The sequence below is a fragment of the Hydra vulgaris genome, chromosome 09 (assembly GCF_038396675.1).
Source record: "Hydra vulgaris chromosome 09, alternate assembly HydraT2T_AEP".
In the NCBI taxonomy this organism is placed as follows: Eukaryota; Metazoa; Cnidaria; class Hydrozoa; order Anthoathecata; family Hydridae; genus Hydra; species Hydra vulgaris.
In genome coordinates this window covers 62,394,560-62,412,500 of record NC_088928.1, presented here as the reverse complement: position 1 = coordinate 62,412,500, position 17,941 = coordinate 62,394,560, and the positions used below count along the sequence as shown (strand labels likewise).

The following is a 17,941-nucleotide window of genomic DNA, read 5'->3' as shown; positions in this document are numbered from 1 at the left end:
GGTAACTTAAACAATTTTCTTTTTTAATTTAGGTGTTACTTTCATTACAGACAGCAAAGGTATTTCTTCAAGTGATATTTACTGATTTATCAGCTATTATTTGATAAGCTATCTATCAAAATATTTATTTTTCATTAGCTTGCTGTGCCACAGTGAACATTGTGAACTATGACATAGGAATGTTAACTTTAATGTGAACTGCTTTGATAACTATGATTTTTCTATTATTGAAAAATTATAGTTTATTAAAACACAATTTGGAAAGTAAGAACTTATCTTCCTGCATCAACTAAACACTGAGTTCACCACTTGAACATTTTTTACCTACATTTATAATCTTTTTTTTTTTGATGCTCACTCTGCCATCAGAGTGAGCATCAAAAAAAAAAAAAAAATCAATTCTACAAGTTTAAACATGAAAACTTCTCCGCTGATTGTCATAAACAATGCAATTTTTGATTTATTTGATTAAGGAGCTGGGAAAGGCTAAGTGTCAGGTAAGATGATGAAACTCTAATACTTTTACTTCTTAGAAATACCAATACATCTCTGTTGTCTTGAAGAACGACCATCACATAGAACAAGCTGTTTTATATATTTTTCTAATAGCAGACAAAAATTTTATATGCACTTAAAAGTGGTCTTGTCTACCAATAACATTTGTGCAGATTAGGAGATTTGGAATTGGTTTTGCTTCTTTTAAAGCCATGTGGGCACGAATCTTTTTTCCATTAAATATGATGTGGCACATTACAATATCTCCTCCGAGGGATAAATATGGATGTATAGTTATGCTTTCCTTATTCTATCTTATTATCTTTTGAGATCTTTTTCCTCTCCTAGAATACACTAACCTGTTTGGAGTACCATTAATTCCCCAATTATTTAACACTATATCGAGCAAAGAAAATCAGCATTTAATATTCAGGATTTTCTATAAAAATCAGCAACAATAATAAATATCAGTCAACCTGACATTCTGAGATCCCTAATGAAAAAATTATGTCCTAAATATTTATGTGAAGTTTTATAAAAACTGTACCCAAAAATAATTCAACCTCCACCCAGGAATATTTGGACAGCGCTTAAAAGTAAAAACTAAATATCTGCCGAAATATTTTGAGTTAAGCAGGATTTTAAAAAGCATTTAGCATACTGAGATTGCTTTACCTGTACAGCAAAGAAAATAAAACTTTTCTAAAAGATAACCATGAGAAACGTTGATTTTTCACAAAAGAACAAATTTTCAAAATAATTTTATTTGCATTAAAATTATATAAAAGAAATAAAATCATGTTTATTAAAACTTATTACAAAATATATTTCAATATACTTCAATAAAAATATATTTCAATATACTTCAATAAAAATATATTTCAATATACTTCAATAAAAATATATTTCAATATATGTGAATAAAAATATGTTTTAATATACAATAAAAATATAATTCAATATACAATAAAAATGCTTTATTTTCTTAACTAAAAGAAAAAATGGATTTTTTAAAAGGCAGTATTTAAATTTCTTACAAGAATGTCTTCAACTTCAGCAGTTCCTAATCTTATACCCTTTACATTAATGACATCATCAACTCTACCAGTTATATGATAAGAACCATCACAATCTCTTAACGCTTCATCACCAGTAAAATAATAGCCTATTTTAAGAAAATTTATTTTGAATGACTAAAAACTTGGAAATATAAAATGTTTCATATTTTATTAATAACCAATACTTTGAGTTTTTCAAAAAAATAACTTGAAATGAAATACAATTATAAACAAGAATAAAACAAAGGTTATTACAATTAAATAATGGATAATACCATAAAACAAGAGGTAATACGATGAAACAAGAAATAAACCAATAAATAAAATAACAATGATTCTTTTATCAACAAAACTTGATTAAAAAAAAACAAAAAACTTATTCTTTAAAATTTTTTTATTCCACTTCTTATTGATTAGACAGATTTCCATAATGACATGACAAAAATGTTTCAAAAATTTACTTATTTAAATATGGCATGAGAAAATAGTTAAAACAATGTTAAACAGTTGTATGCTTTTCGTAGTGTTAACCTGTCTGTTTATTGCTTTCAATGACTAAAGACCTACCTCAAACATGTAAAATTTAGTGCTGAATTTTATCAAAATTTTATTTAAGCAACAAATTAATAGATTTATTCCCAAAAATGCTATACATATCACATCAGTATAAATGACACATCATGCTATACATATCACATCAGTATACATGTCACATCATTGTACTTGTCAAACCATTTTATAAATTAGTATTAAGTAAATAAATATCTAAAATGTAGAAACTATTGACCATAAAATAAAAATGATTGAATAAAAAAGAAGAGGAAGAAAAAGACAATAAAAAAATGAAAGGTTATCTTACAAATTTTATATAAAAAGGGTAGAATGACTTACCTGGAAATGGTTTGTAGTATGCTTCAAGAAATCTCTCTTTGTTTGCATACAGAGTTCGAGACATGCCTGGTATTGATTTTTTTATACATAGCATACCTCGAACATTATTTCCTTGCAACACATTGCCCTATTATAATTACATAAAAATAAAACAATATACAATGCTAAAAAAAAAACATAAAAAAACTTTATAATGAAACTTTTAGACAACAGTTTAGAAAAGATAGCTCTTATAGTTACCCTTACCAATCTGCAAATGCAAACATAACTAATCTCCACTTCTTAGCATTCTTATCACATTTTATTTGCCAAATTTTTAAATTTCTTAATTTTATTAGTTTATTTTTACGACAAACAGAACTCTGGACTCCGCTAAAAAACAGGGACTCCTGGACTCCAGCTTTGCATCCCTGGCTTAATTTATGTTAAACATAAACTAAAAAAAGTTTTTATAAACTTAATTTTATTTTATCTTATTTAAAGTAAAAATTGAATTAATAGATTCAAAAAAAACCTTATTATCAAGAAGAACAGGCTCTACTCCAAAAAATGGACGAACAGGGCATGCTGGTTTCACTGGTGAATTTTCAGGAGCAGGTAGTGGTGTCAAAAGTATTCCGCCAGTTTCTTTAAAAATAAAATTATTCCAATATTACAATTTTAATTTTAAACACACAAATAAAACTAATAACAAGCAAGTTACCTGTCTGCCACCAAGTATCTACAACAGGGCATTTTCCATCTCCAACTACATCTTGATACCAATGCCAAGCTTCTTCGTTTATTGGTTCTCCAACTGAATTAAAGAAATTTTTAATCAAACTATTAAAAGTTTAAAATAAGAGATTTAAATAATTAATCAAGTAAGGGAGTTTTATTTTCAAATAATTTTAATTCTAGTTAATAAGTTGTTAGATATATCAAAGATGCGTATTGAATTTAATCAATAACTTAATAACATTTAGTAAAAAGTAATGAAAGATATATAAAGTGTTTACAGTGAGTTATTACATGAACCAATCTTGTATTTTCATCTATTTGCAGTTAATTTTTATCTACTATTTCCAATAATTTATATAATTATCATGGAAAATATGATTCGTAACCTGACAATATGATATATAATTCTTTAATCTAAAAATATTTTTTCAGTTTATTGCAGAATGCACAAAATCTGTAGACAGGCATTTCTCTGTAAAATAAATGTTTAAAGCACTTATTCTATGTTTTAAATTTAAATAAAACTTGGAATTTTCTTCTAAAATAAAGTCTCTAACTGATGGCTAAAAAAAACTTTTACAAAAATTTCTGAAACTGCAATAAATACCTTTAAATCACTACAATTTTAGGCAGGTTTTATATTTGCATTTAGGCAATTGCATTATCAGTTAATGTTTTAAAACAATAACTTTTGATTTTAATCTATTTTAACTTGACCGCAGCTGTTAATATGTTTTAAAAATTTGTATGCGTTTTGAAAACGCGCCAAAAAAATTGTTAACTTAATATGTTAACTTAACTATCAAGAAACTTAAAAAAAAAACTTGTCGTAAAAGAAGCAAATAAATCTTCATAAAAAAAATATAATGAATTTTAAAGTTTTGAATTTTAAAGTATTTTAGAAATGAAAAACCGCTTTTATAAAATAACTCTATTCTAAAAAAAATTATTTCAAACCTGTTATCAAAATCTAACGTGAGCCTAAAACCTTTAAAGAAGTAATAAAAAAGTAAATTTTAAAACTAATGTTAAAACCATTCCCCCTAAAAGTCTAAAAAACCGAAAAAAACTACTAGATATCTAAAAATCCAAAAAACCAAAAAAACTCAATCTCAAGCAGAATGTCAATTTAAAAAAAAATCTAACCTGAGCCTAAAATCTTTAAAGAAGAACGATTGTATTTTTTAACATACTCATCCCCAAATTTAAGCAAGTAACGAATAGCTGTAGGTGCTCCATAAAACTGATTAATACCTAACCGCTCAACCATTTCCCAATATCGCCCTGGATCCGGATAACTTGGCACACTTTCAAAAAGAACAGTTGTAGCTCCATTTGCTAAAGGTCCATAAACAACATAAGAGTGTCCAGTGATCCATCCAATATCAGCTACACAAGCATGTATATCTCCAGGCTTATAATCAAATACAAGCTTAAAAAAAAAAAAAAAAGGAACTTCTAATGAGGAGAAACATTTATTTAACAAAATATGTTTAACAAAAAGTAAAACATTTAACTTTTTATTCATAAATACAACAATTTATATTTGTAAAAGCAGGGCATTTATAACTATTTAAAACATAATTTTTCATAATAACTTTTATAACATTTTGTTACTTAAATATATAATAATTTGTATAAAGATTATTTATAATACTAATTATATGAACTTATAAATGTAATATAATTTAAAATTTATAAAATATTTATAAATGTTGACACAAATATGTTAAGGGTTAAAATAAAATACAATAAAAAGAAAAACAAACACAAGTGATTCACTTATTACCTACATAGCAGAAACAGTTTTCTTCTTGGGTATAATTGTATCATCAATGTGCTTTGAGGAGGTTAACAACCCTTTTATTTAACTAGTACTCACTACCCTATATTTCATCCTACAGTTATATAATTAAAAAAAATATCTCATTTGAGGCAGCCAATTTTGAATGTGATCTCTTTAATGAGACCCAGGCCTCTCAGTGCATGTTGAATTTAATGAGACAGCTCAGTCTCAGACCTCTCAGTGCATGTTGAATTTTAAAAACTAAACTAAACCCATTTACTTACTGTTAATAATTATCACAATATTGTTGATACTGCTGAATGTCAAATAAATATTTTATTTTATCTTTTTTAAGATTATCTTTCACTAACTGTGATCTAATCTTTATTAGGTTTCATTCCTTAAATTCTCAACCCATTAACAGTGCTTTAAGCTAATATAGTTTTTTACATTAATGTAAATTAATATAGCCTTTAACTTTTGAGAAAATTTATTTAATATTGTGTGCTTTTATATTTTTATATGCTTTCGCAAATATTGTCATGACCAATTTATTAAACAATCAGCATTGAACTTTTTTTCAGTCTATTGACTACAATCTGCAATATATCTGCAATAGTACTTATACCACAGTTACCTTATTACTAGTATGTACTATTTATATTACAGTTACCTTATCACTAGTATGTACTATTTATACCACAGTTACCTTATCACTAGTATGTACTATTTATATCACAGTTACCTTATCACTAGTATGTACTATTTATACCACAGTTACCTTAAATATTGGCTAAAAATAAACTGTTTTTCTGCACTTGATTGTATAACTTCCTTACTAATTGTTTATTTAAAACAAAAAAAAACAAAAAAAAATTTAAATATTTGTTTTTGTTTTAAATAAACAAAACTATTAAATCTGATTTTGATGGCAAAAAAAATATTTTGAAGTTTTATAAATCAAACATTATATTTTCTAAACATTTTCTAATATAATATCAAATTCTTAATATAAAGATCTATTTGTGCCATATAAGGAATTATATTGTAATAACTAAAAAAAAAATTATTTTGTATTAAAAAAAAAAGGTTTTTGTGTATATTTGCTATTACTAAAATTTTATAAGAAATACAATAAACAAAATATTTTAGGGAGAAAACAAAAGATTTTATGAAAACAAAAACAAAAAAATTAAGAACCTGATGTGTTAGCATAGCATACAATAAGTAGCCAGCATGTGTATGAACAACACCTTTTGGTTTTCCAGTGCTACCAGATGTGTACAAAATAAACATCGTGTCTTCACTATCCATCACCTCAGGATCACAAAATGTCTTTTCAACAGCCATGGCCTAGAATTAAAATTAAATACAAAATTTGTAAAATTTTTATAACTTTAGCAGATTATGTTTAATCATCCTCATGTTTAACAATCTTATGTGTAAAAATCATTATTACTCTCAATATAAAGAATGGATCACCCCCTCAAAGTTGTTTGAATATTTTAAAAACTAATTGAAACTCATGGTGACAGTACAGAACACTTCGCTGTCAGCATGAGTTTCAATTAGTTTTTAAAATATAAAAGTTGATATTTTAAATTTGACAGGAGTTGCTAATTCTCTCCTTAGATTTATTTTGTGGCAATATAAAAAAAACAAAACAATATTTTGAAAGAAATGTTTATCTCAAAAAGATTTGATCTTCGTAACAACTTATGTTTATCTAAAAAAGTTTTTCATATGGTCAACTTTTCGCTTGTTTAATTGTTTTTTTGGTTGACAAATATTTATTACAAGGTATGCCATTAAAAAAATTTCACACAATCAATGATATACTCTGTATTACTATATATTTATTACAAGATATGCCATTAAAATATACAAAATATTTATTACAAGGTATGCCATTAAAGAAATTTCACACAATCAATGATATACTCTGTATTACAATAGTTAACTGTTGAATCCAACAAAATCTTTTACTGAAGTTTTATTTTTATTATCAAGTTTCCTTTTTTTTCCTTCTGTTTATTTAATTTTACTTTTGAAAATAGTCAAAAATTAAATTAAATAAACAGAAAAAAATATTAAAATACCAACAACAATAACATGAAAACTGATAAAAAAAACAGCGATAATACCCCAAAAAATACAACCAAAACTTTATTTTTTACATAACCTTATTTTTAGATTAATAGAAGAACAAAATATTAATGTTCAATTAAAATATATTTAATTCAGAAAAACCTATAAATATTATGAACAAAATATAAATTTTTCCACTGTTTTTTTTCTTAAGTTCTTTTTTTTAAATCTAACTTTTTCTTTGTTGTAGTTTTTTTTTGTGATTCTTTAAAATAATGTTAACCAAATAAATTGAAAAATCATTTTTGAAGTCTAGCAGGGTTTTTCAAAATAACTAAAAAAATCTACGCTTTCTAGAGTTTTCAAACTCTTGGTGGGTGGGTGTCTCCTGGGTAGAAATTCTGAACAGTGAAGTTGAACTTTAAAGTAACTAAAACTAAATTTAAATAATGCACCTCATTCAAAAATAACGTATCTCATTTAAAAATATTGTATCTCATTTAAAAATAATGCACCTCATTTAAAAATAATGCACCTCATTTAAAAATAACCCACCTCATTTAAAAATATATCTCGTCCTTTTTTCATAGGTAGCTCAATGCCAGATCTTTTGGCAACAAAAACATTAGTAACACTTGAACATAATTTTAAAGCAGTATCTACAGTTTGTTTTAAGGGTATTCTCTTTCCACCTCGTAAACCCTCATCTGCAGTGATAACAGTTTTTACGGATGCTATAAACATAAACATCAATTTTATTTTGAAAATATTTTCCATAAAAAAAAAATTTAACATGTTTTAACATCATTTACTAGTATTAATTAAAATTAGTAGTAGTTTTTTATTTATAATAGTTTAATTTAATTTTTTCTTCTTTGTAATATTTAAGCATAAAGTAATATTAGTAACCTCAACTAAAGACAGAATAAAAATAAAATTCATATAGCGGTAATTTTTCTGTAGTTTCTTTTCCATAGGTAACAGGTCTTTCACCAAAACTTAAAACAATATTCCAAAAAATTAGATCAAACCCAAATTTAAAATCTTGAATTACAAAAAATAAATTTAAACTACCTAAAAACAGCTAATCTGCAATACTAGGGTGCAACTGTTTTAAAGTGTATGTCAGTGAAACAAAAATACAGATATACACATGGATCAACAATAGAATTGAACTCTTGAAAAAATGTTATACCAAGCGCTATATTTGTTTTAGTATACTTGGAGGATGATTTGAATCAGCATGGATGTAATTAAATGTATAATCAGTCATTGAAATTTAAAGTAACATTGAGGTAGTTAATAAATTTCATGTTGCAATGTATAGATATGCATAAGTGATTACATTTAGTTATTTTGACAATATGCTTATTTATTTTTTGTTACTAAAAACTGCTAAGTCACAGTATAAACCAAACTCAAACTTGTTATAAAATTGCGAAATTAAAAAAAACAAAACAAAAACTACAAGCTCGCAAACCTTTGCATTGTCCAATGCTCCCATAGAAGAAGTTTTTTTTTTCTATTTATCTAATTAATATTAAAAAAGCACTTTTAGGTCTTTTAGGATTTTAAACCTGATAATACATTAAATTACATTCATGCTGATTCAAATTATTCTTCAAGTATACTAAAACAAATACTGCACTCAGTTGAGTTTAGATTGTCGGCAAAATGTTCTAATTAAAAAATATTTCAAAACACTGTTTTTCTTGTGTAAACACTGTTGTTCTTGTGTAAACACTGTCCCTGTGTATAATGAAGTCTTATTAAAGTCTGATTAAAAATGCAGTCTATGTTATCATCCTAAAGCAATATCAACTCAAAAAAGAAACCAAGCATGCAACATCATCTGGTTTAACTCTTAATTTAGTCAAAAAATGGTGTTACCATTGTGGGAAAATTTTTTTTGAGTCTAACTGACAAACATTTTCCTAACAATAACAAGTTGCATAAATTTTTAACAGAAACACAGTAAAATTTACAGCTGTATGCCAAGTATAAAATCTATTATAAATTAGCACAAAAAAATACATTTTAGGCAACTATACAAACCCTTATCAAAAAAACTGCAACTGTTTTTAAAAAATCCATTATCCACTGTCCATTGTTCAATAAACGTTTAACAAGCAACATCATATATCAAGCGACTGTAACCTCTGCTAACCCTGACTCCTCTCCATATAAGACTCCTTTTAAATTAAGATATGTTAATCACACTTAACCTTTTAATATCTCTAAATAAAAAAATTGATATTGAGCTCTCAAAGCAGGTATGGAAGTTAAAAGAAGCTAATTTAATCTATAGTTATATGGAAAATTCTCACACAGTATATAAATATATCAAGGTGTGAATTAGGCAATCCTAAACTGCAACTTGCGATGCTTTGGCGCCAAATGTCATTTTACAAATGGCATCAAAAGCCATTTTAGCAATTTAAAAAGTATATTATTTGATGCCATCCCAATGATGATGACGCAATCACTAATTTTTATACTCCTTCATTAAAATTTTTTATGAAAAATGGTTTAATGTCTTTTTACCTGATTTCCACACATAACAACCTGGTCAGACAAATATTACCTTTGGTTATTTGTCCGTCAGGTCAGGTATATTTTAAAAATTGACGCATGTCAATTTTTAAAATATGAGTATTACCAAGAAAAGATTGTCTTTAAAGCCATGAGTATTACCAAAAAAAGATTTTCTTAATAATTTCTTTTTTTTTCTTAAATTTTGGCATATAACAATAAGTATTTTTATCCTCGAAAAGTATTACCTGGAAAAAAAAAAAAAAAGTATTAAATCTGTTTTATACAAATCATAGTTAAAATATAGTAGTTGTGAGAGTCCTATGAAAGGACTTTTCTATTTTTATTGCAATAAATTTGTTGTTTTTCCTGTAAAAATGTGTGTGATCTGGTAAATTTGAGTTCATTTGCCTTTGTTTGTGTGTGTGTGTGTATATTTATATATATATATATATATATATATATATATATATATATATATATATATATATATATATATATATATATATATATATATATATATATATATATATATATATATGGGTTATGACTTTATATGGGTTATGACTTTTTTTGACCCATGCTCCTGTACTGTAGTTTGATGAACTTTTACCTAAAAAGCACAAAATGAATTTTTATTTGCATCTTTTGAAAAAAGTTCACCCTGCCATTTAAAAATAGATTTTGACATAAGTATTAATACGCATTCAAATGTATTTAGAATGTCATAGTCATGTAATACAATAAATTTTCAATTCCACAATGACTCAGACCATTGACCTTGCTCTTGCTTGTTGCATAGAAGGTACAGAAGGTGCAATTTGTCTTTATTTTTTGCATGACGAATACATTTCCTTTATTACTTTGATTGCGCACTCTGCATATTGATTACTTCTGGGGATTTGTAGTATAGATGGCTCTCGCTCCCAGTGATTTTTCAAAGAGCTTAAAGCCATTTTGTATGGACTCAGTACTTCAACCGAGTTGTTAAAGTCGTTTTTGTTGTACAGTTGGTCTGTAAACCAATGGTCTGCCCAGCCAGATTTAAATCGATATATTCTCTGCAGCTGTCCTTGTTGAAGGAATTAAAATGAAGGCCAGGATCGCTAGTATAGCTCTGGAATTCCACCTCACATTGCTGATGTTGGGTAATTTCTGAAACTTGATCAATGGAAAATGTCTCTTTCCATCAAAAAATCGGAACACTCGAGTGAAATGAAATAGAAATTTCATATTATCTCTCCAGCCTGATGTTTTGAGAATTACTTCTATTCCGTTATCAAACTGTTTTCAGTTGTTTGTACTCCTTCAACAGTTGAGATGCAAATGGATATTCGATGTTTGGTGATTGTGTTTTACTTCCAAGTTCTTCATCCATCACCTAACAGAGGATTCTATCTTGTACATGGTGTTGAAAACTTATAATTTGAGGTTTGTTGATGCGTTTCTCTGTGAACATTCATTGCAATATTACAACAAAACCATTCTATTTTCCAGTGTTAACGCTGGTGGTATCTGCAAAAATCATCTGTATTGAATTCCATAGGTGAAATTCATCAAGGACTTTGGAAATTCCTTGGTAATAGTTTTTCCCCTGCCATCTACCAAGCCCAGGACATTCAATTTGATTTCTCTTCTTTCATTTTTAAGGACGACCACTTGATAATCGATTCGATTGATGTGCTTACCATCAAAGTGTAAGGACCAATTTTTTATATGCAACTTTTCAACCATTTCTTTTTTCAGCTTGATTGCCTCTTTGATTGTTGACTTGCAAATAGCTGATTGACATGGAGTTGGGATGTCAATGTCTTCACAAGCCAATTTCTTGCATACTTTAGCAGCTTTGTTTGTTGATACTCTTGTGTAGGTCCCCAAGTTAAATGCAATTTTGCTTTTATGATGTTTTCTGCTTGGTGTAGAAGTATTCTTCTTCTTCCTTCTTCATTGTCGTTGTTTTCATATTCACTGTCATCAGCCTCATAGTCAGAATCACTAAAACCAGGATAGTAAGATGATGAGTTGGATGACCTATTAGAAAGTTCTTGTATTTTAGAGGGATGGATCATTTCTTTACTGGCCGCTTGGCAGAGTATCCCACTGTTCCTTTTCTTTCCACTTGGAGATGGTACAATTGCTTGTCTTCAGAAGAAAACCAAGTTCCATCCACTTTAGTAATATCAAAAATTTCATCAAGGGGTTTGTAGCTTTCCCACTTGACACATTCATCATAATATTTCAGTATTTTATCAAGCTTTGCTCGTATAACTTGATCAGATACATGAGGGAAATTCAGTTTATTCTTCCACAATTTGGCGACTTCTTTGGAAATTTCTGCTATTCGCTCCTTTCTTCCTTTGATTTTTGGTCCAAGGAAATGGTGGTGTCCCATAATTTGCTTTTGGAGAGGCATTGTGCACTTTTCTTTCAGTTAATATTCTTCCAAAGGGACCATTCTTTTATGAGAGTCTTCAAATTTTACCAGATTATTGGTCCAGACATCCTTCTAATCTATACAAGTTTTAAATGATTTTCAGCAAAGCCACACATATTAGTAGTAGCAGTAACGAGATTAAATAGATGATGATTCGTAATTTTAATTGCGGGGTGACCTTTTTTTTTACAACCTAGAGAAATTGAATATGTTTTCAATGTTTTCTAACAAAAGTTCATCGATTTATGACAGGAAATTAAAAAAAAAAAAAAAAATTCAAAAAGTCATAACCCTAATACTAATATATATATATATATATATATATATATATATATAATATATATATATATATATATATATATATATATATATATATATATAAAATAGGTAAAATGAATTCCAAATTTAAACCTATGATTTAATAGATAATTTCATAATAATTATTATACCATCATTTATTCTTGCAGCAAGAGCTTCTGCACTGAACCCAGCAAACACTACACTAAATATAAAAAATAATATTTTAATAAGAAATTTTATTTTCAACTTTTTACTATACAGGTTTTGCTTAAATTATTACAATTTTAGCAAAACATGATAGTAAAAAGTTGTTACTTTGATGCCTACAAATTTTAAATTTTGAAACACAAGGTTACCATGCAATTAACATAAAAATATGACTAGAAAAAGTTATTTCTTTGTAAAAATTTTTTATTATGAAATTTTCATAATTTTCATAAATAAACCAAGTCAATAACCACAAAACGTTTTGTGAAAAATTAAGCAATTTTTTATTATTTAAGAAACAGATTTTGACTGTAAATCTTTAAAAAATCTTGTAAATTTTTAAATTTTTTTACATGTTTTAAGATATTTTAGGAGTAAGAATTTTAATTTTAAAAAATTTGATTAAATTTTTAATAAGTTAAATCTTTTGCTGAATTTTAAAACTAAAAAACAACTTTTTTAATAAAAAAAATTTAAGAAACCAAATTTCAATTAAAGGGAATAAAACTCTTTTAAAATAACATTAGGAAAATAAGAAAAATGGAAGTTAGAGAAACTGTTTTTACTTCACATAAGGCTTTGATAACACAAGATACAATATGGTTTGACCAAATGAGTAGGTGGTCAAACTAATTTCTCATCACATTTACACTTGAAATTTTTGAACTGATTTTTTAGTGCTACATTATTTCTACAGGGTGTTGATTAATTCTACAGGGTGTTGAGCTAGTTCCATAACTTTCTTACTCCTATCTGCAAGCCCTTCCCACTCTTTGGAAGGTCTCTGAGTTCTTTAACTAGATTTTCTTGATCCAAGAGTTTGATTAATCTTGTCTACTGTTTTTATGAGCAAGAATTATTTCCAACAACACATTTTTCTCTTTCAATTAACCTTGGATAGATTTTGTGGTGCTCCTAATAATATAATAAGTAGCCTGAAGATTGATTCAATATCTTTGTACTACAATTTATCATTTTTAAAAACAAAATTAGCTAGATTTAGGTGCAGATTTTTAATACAAATTCCTACGTTCTGGATTTTGGTTACTAGATCTCAGGGATGCAAAGTCCCATTAAATGGGATTAAAAAATAGAACCTCTGAGATGCAAAGTCCCATTAAATGGGATAAATAGACATTAAATGGGATTAAAAAATAGGGAAAAATACTCCTGATTTTTTTTTTAAATAACTCTTTTTTGACCAGAGTTTTTAGGAATGAAATGTTGAAAATGCTAGAGTAGACTATATAAAGTTTTTATTATGCTGTAAAAAATTATAATAAATCATTGATTTCATTTGCTCAAAACATAACTACTTCTTTTAGGTTGAAGGTATTTCTACTAATATACTTTAGATAACAGGTTTGCTTCACTTTAAGTTTACATACAGTAGTGGGGGGTAGTGAAACTTCTCGCTCACCTTGTAAGCAAGAAGTTCCGAATTTGTTTCCCACGCTCAACTTTTTCTCTACGCCTTTTTTTAATTAATACCCTTTCCAAAATTACATAATTAACCTACAAAAATAGTTATTAAACTCATTATTATAATAACTTTTATTTAATATAAATAAATTATATCAACTAAAAAAATATTAAGAACTTTATTCTAATGACGTGTTCACAAACATTTAACAGATGTCAATTGCTATACTTGTAAAATGATACTTCCTGTGTTTAAAAAGACTTAAAAGGTAAAAAAATTATAACTTAAAAATATGACTTTCATACATTTTTTTATCAGGAAAAACATATCTGTTAGTTTAAACAATCTGTTAGTTTAAACAATACCATTAGGAAAAAGTGTTAGAAAAATACTTTCTTTTTCTCTGGCATCAATGCAGGTTTGAGTGGATAAATATTTGCGCCTAAGCATAATTCTGCATTTAGTTATCAGTGTACACCTAAGTTTTTGAACACCTGTGATTCACCTCTTATTTTTTTATTAACACAATGGATATTTTTGAATAATTTATATGCTGGAGGGCTTGCCATATGCAGCGTTTTTTAATACATTTATGCCTTTAATGTTTTCAAGTTACATAACTGCTTGCTAAACACTTTTAAATTAATAAACTTATAAAAGTTAATAAGGGTTTTTTAAGAAAGGTTTATAAGGTTATAAATAATAAAGATAAAAATAAAATAAAATAAAAATACATAAATATGAAAAAAAATTCTACCAAAAAATATAAAAGATTTGACATTAAAGTTGATGTTTTTGCTGTTTGTAAAACAATAAAATTCAATGTACTTTTACAATTGATGTAATGGTTTTGATACTTAGGTTACATTTAAAGGGATCCCTTAGAGCCAAAATAAGTTGCATTAATATTAAAGAGAATGTTTTAAAAAAATGTTTGAACAGATTCAAAATTTAAAGTCTTCTCTGCTTTTTTTGATGCAATCTACAAACTTTATAATTTATTCAATCGCAATTAATTCTTAAGAGTAATTCTTAAGGGGCAAATTAACTTAAATTTGTTAATGAAAAACTTATAAAAAACAAAACAATAAATTTACAACTGCAAAAGTAACAACACTCTAATCACTAACTGAATCATAAAAATAATAAAACTATAAAAGTGTTATTACTTTTATAACCAAATTATAACTTTTAAAATTCATTCTCTGTTCAAACAACTTAAGTTATCCCAAATTTTAATTGAAGTAGAAAAATATCTAGAGAAAATTGGGCAGGTATTCAAATAATATTAAAAACTTTAGGAATTAGAAATAATAAGGTTTTGCATAAACTAAAATTTTGAAGACCAGATATTTTTCCAGATATCGCAAATCGCAATCGCTTAATTCAACTCTTGATAAGATAGCTAAACAAATTCTTTAGTTATTTATAAAGAAAATAAATAAATAAAGAACTTCTAGATTTCTCATCAAAATTTTACTATGACATCATATATTAAAACTGTATGAAATATTTTAAAGAATTAAACTTCTGACTAAAATGGAAGATGCAATGACTAAAGCTATTAAATTTGTTTTCCTTGGTTTATTATTTTATTTTATTCAAAAAAATTCAACATTTAAAAAAAATATTCTCTTAAATATGAAAACAACTTGTCTTAGCGCTTGGGGATTCCTTTAAAGGTAATTTAAAAGTTAAAGTACCAAAATCTTCATCAAAAGATATATATACATAAACATACATACATATATATCTTTTTTTGTTATTCACCTCCTCAAGGTCAAGAAGGCCACTACAGATGAGGAGGCTACTTAATAGTGGTTAAAACCCTCTCTCAACTCTATAACTCCGAAACACGAACCTTTGACAAACAATGCCGCTATACGGAGAAACAAGTTGAGCGCAGTACTGCCAGGGACAGGTGTGATCAAACTCGGAACCTCTTGCTTATGAAGCGAGCGCTTTACCACTACACCACTACCGCATGTGTATATATATATATATATATATATATATATATATATATATATACATCTTACCAGGAGTATACGAGTGCACAAGCAGTCAAACACACCTCAGCCATAATCACCTAAAACGAGCAATGAAACACTTATCTGGCCGGCAATGCAAGCTACCCATGCTGATAGTGCTTACGCGAGCAATCAGCATTTTCACAGGCTTTTTCTATATTTAGATGAAAACAATAAAATTGATTACATTTCAGTAATAATATTGTTAGTTACACTGAAATGTTTGAATAATAAAAATAAATAAGAGAAGCAATAGTCAGCAATGGCTGTTTTTATGATATTTATTTATTCAAGCATAGTAACGTTTTCTAGAAAATTTTTTATAAAAAAAAATTTTTATAACAAAATAAAGAGCTAACTATCTTTAGGGTGTTAGTCAGCCTGATAGCATAACACCATCATAGACAAGTAGAAAATGTAATTACTACACACGACAAAAAAATGAATAAAGTTGATTGATTTTATTTAACTCGAAAAAAAGTGTTATCATTAACAAGAAAGATTTATTTCATTCATCATTAATTTAAAGTTGAAGAAAACTATATTTTTATTTGACATCAGTTATTCTCTGGTTTAGATTTTTCAATATATTTAATAAATTATTTTTCAATTTATTCTTATTATTTAAAAACTCTTTATTTACATTTTTACTGTTTTACAAAAATCTTTGCATATTAATAAAAAATATACTTTAAAATAAGTTAATAATAGCAAGCTAAGCAAGTTTCTCATTTAGAAGCTATTAAAAACTTTTTAATTTAAAAGCTATTGATTTAAATAAGTTTTTTTACTTATCGCTAAAGATGTTATAAAGCCTTAAATATCATATTTAATGCAGTTTTAAATTACTGTAAGTTTATTTAAAATTTACACATACAAAGTTATTTAATAATAAAAATTATAATATAGAATTAGATAAACAAAAATAGGAATATATATACAAAAAAATTCAATTTTTTTTCAGATATTTAAAAAGTTTTAAGTGGATCCTGTCAACTGTCGAAAAAGTTTTGTTAAAAACTTAATATTATTAGGCATTTTTGTTTACATTTATGATTTAAAAATGAAAATAAATATAAAAGAAGACAACATATATCATTTAAACTTTTTCAACATAATTGTTTAAACTTTTTAAAACAGTATTTAAAAGCAATGTACTCAATTAAAATAGATCAAAGTATCTAATTCATTCAAATTTTAATTGCAAACAATTGTCTTTTGTTTTTGTTGTCTTTACTATATCACACAAAGCAGAGAAGCAATTTAAATATCAAAAGATATATAAAAATGTTCCTGCTATGAATATAACCTACCCCGAAATTTTTTTTATAGATATTTATGTATCTAAAAATGTCAAAATTTGCTACTTAAGTGGAACCTTAATTTGGAATGAATGAGTTCAATTTTTTTTTATGTTATATAATTCAAATTTAAACAATAAAATTTTCATAACCATTTACAAAAAAAAAAGATTTTATTTAAGCTATTAAGTATGTGTATTAATTTTGCTTTAAGTCATATTTTACATACTAAGTTAAAAACGCAACTATAGAAAAAATTGTGTATTAAAAAGTTTTTAATTCAAAACATAAAACTAAAAATTTAATCTTATATAAAAAATTAAAAATGTATAAAACTAAAAAAGCTTTTTAAAACTACTACAGCTCTATAGTTTTTTGTTGCATTTTTTAGTATGGTAATTTTTAATAATGAAATTCTTATATTGGTCATTTCAAAAAAAATCTTCAATAACAAACTTTTTTACTTTAAAGATACTCATAAAAACATAATAATGAATAATCATTTTATTTTTTTTAAATTGTGTAACTTAATATCAAAGCGATATTTTAAATGTGATAGATGTTTATAAATATTTTAGTTCATGTAATTAAAATACAATTCAAACTAAAAAACATTAAATTTAATAAAAATATTAAATTTAAAAAAAATTTAGTAACTTTTGGTGCTTAAAAAAAA

At 26.1% G+C, this 17,941-nt stretch overlaps 1 protein-coding gene across 1 annotated transcript in view; it reads right to left on the bottom strand.

The window, feature by feature from the left end:
- The window catches only part of LOC100203904 (acetyl-coenzyme A synthetase 2-like, mitochondrial), a 63,243-nt gene that overhangs the window by 7,056 nt on the left and 38,246 nt on the right, over positions 1 to 17,941 (bottom strand). The window contains exons 4-11 of the mRNA XM_065806285.1: positions 12,454 to 12,506; positions 7,594 to 7,772; positions 6,151 to 6,303; positions 4,311 to 4,596; positions 3,148 to 3,240; positions 2,959 to 3,071; positions 2,445 to 2,571; positions 1,534 to 1,660 (exon numbers count right to left, since the gene is read on the bottom strand). Coding sequence (XP_065662357.1) covers positions 1,534 to 1,660; positions 2,445 to 2,571; positions 2,959 to 3,071; positions 3,148 to 3,240; positions 4,311 to 4,596; positions 6,151 to 6,303; positions 7,594 to 7,772; positions 12,454 to 12,506 — 1,131 coding nt within the window. The remainder of the gene's footprint in view (positions 1 to 1,533; positions 1,661 to 2,444; positions 2,572 to 2,958; positions 3,072 to 3,147; positions 3,241 to 4,310; positions 4,597 to 6,150; positions 6,304 to 7,593; positions 7,773 to 12,453; positions 12,507 to 17,941) is intronic.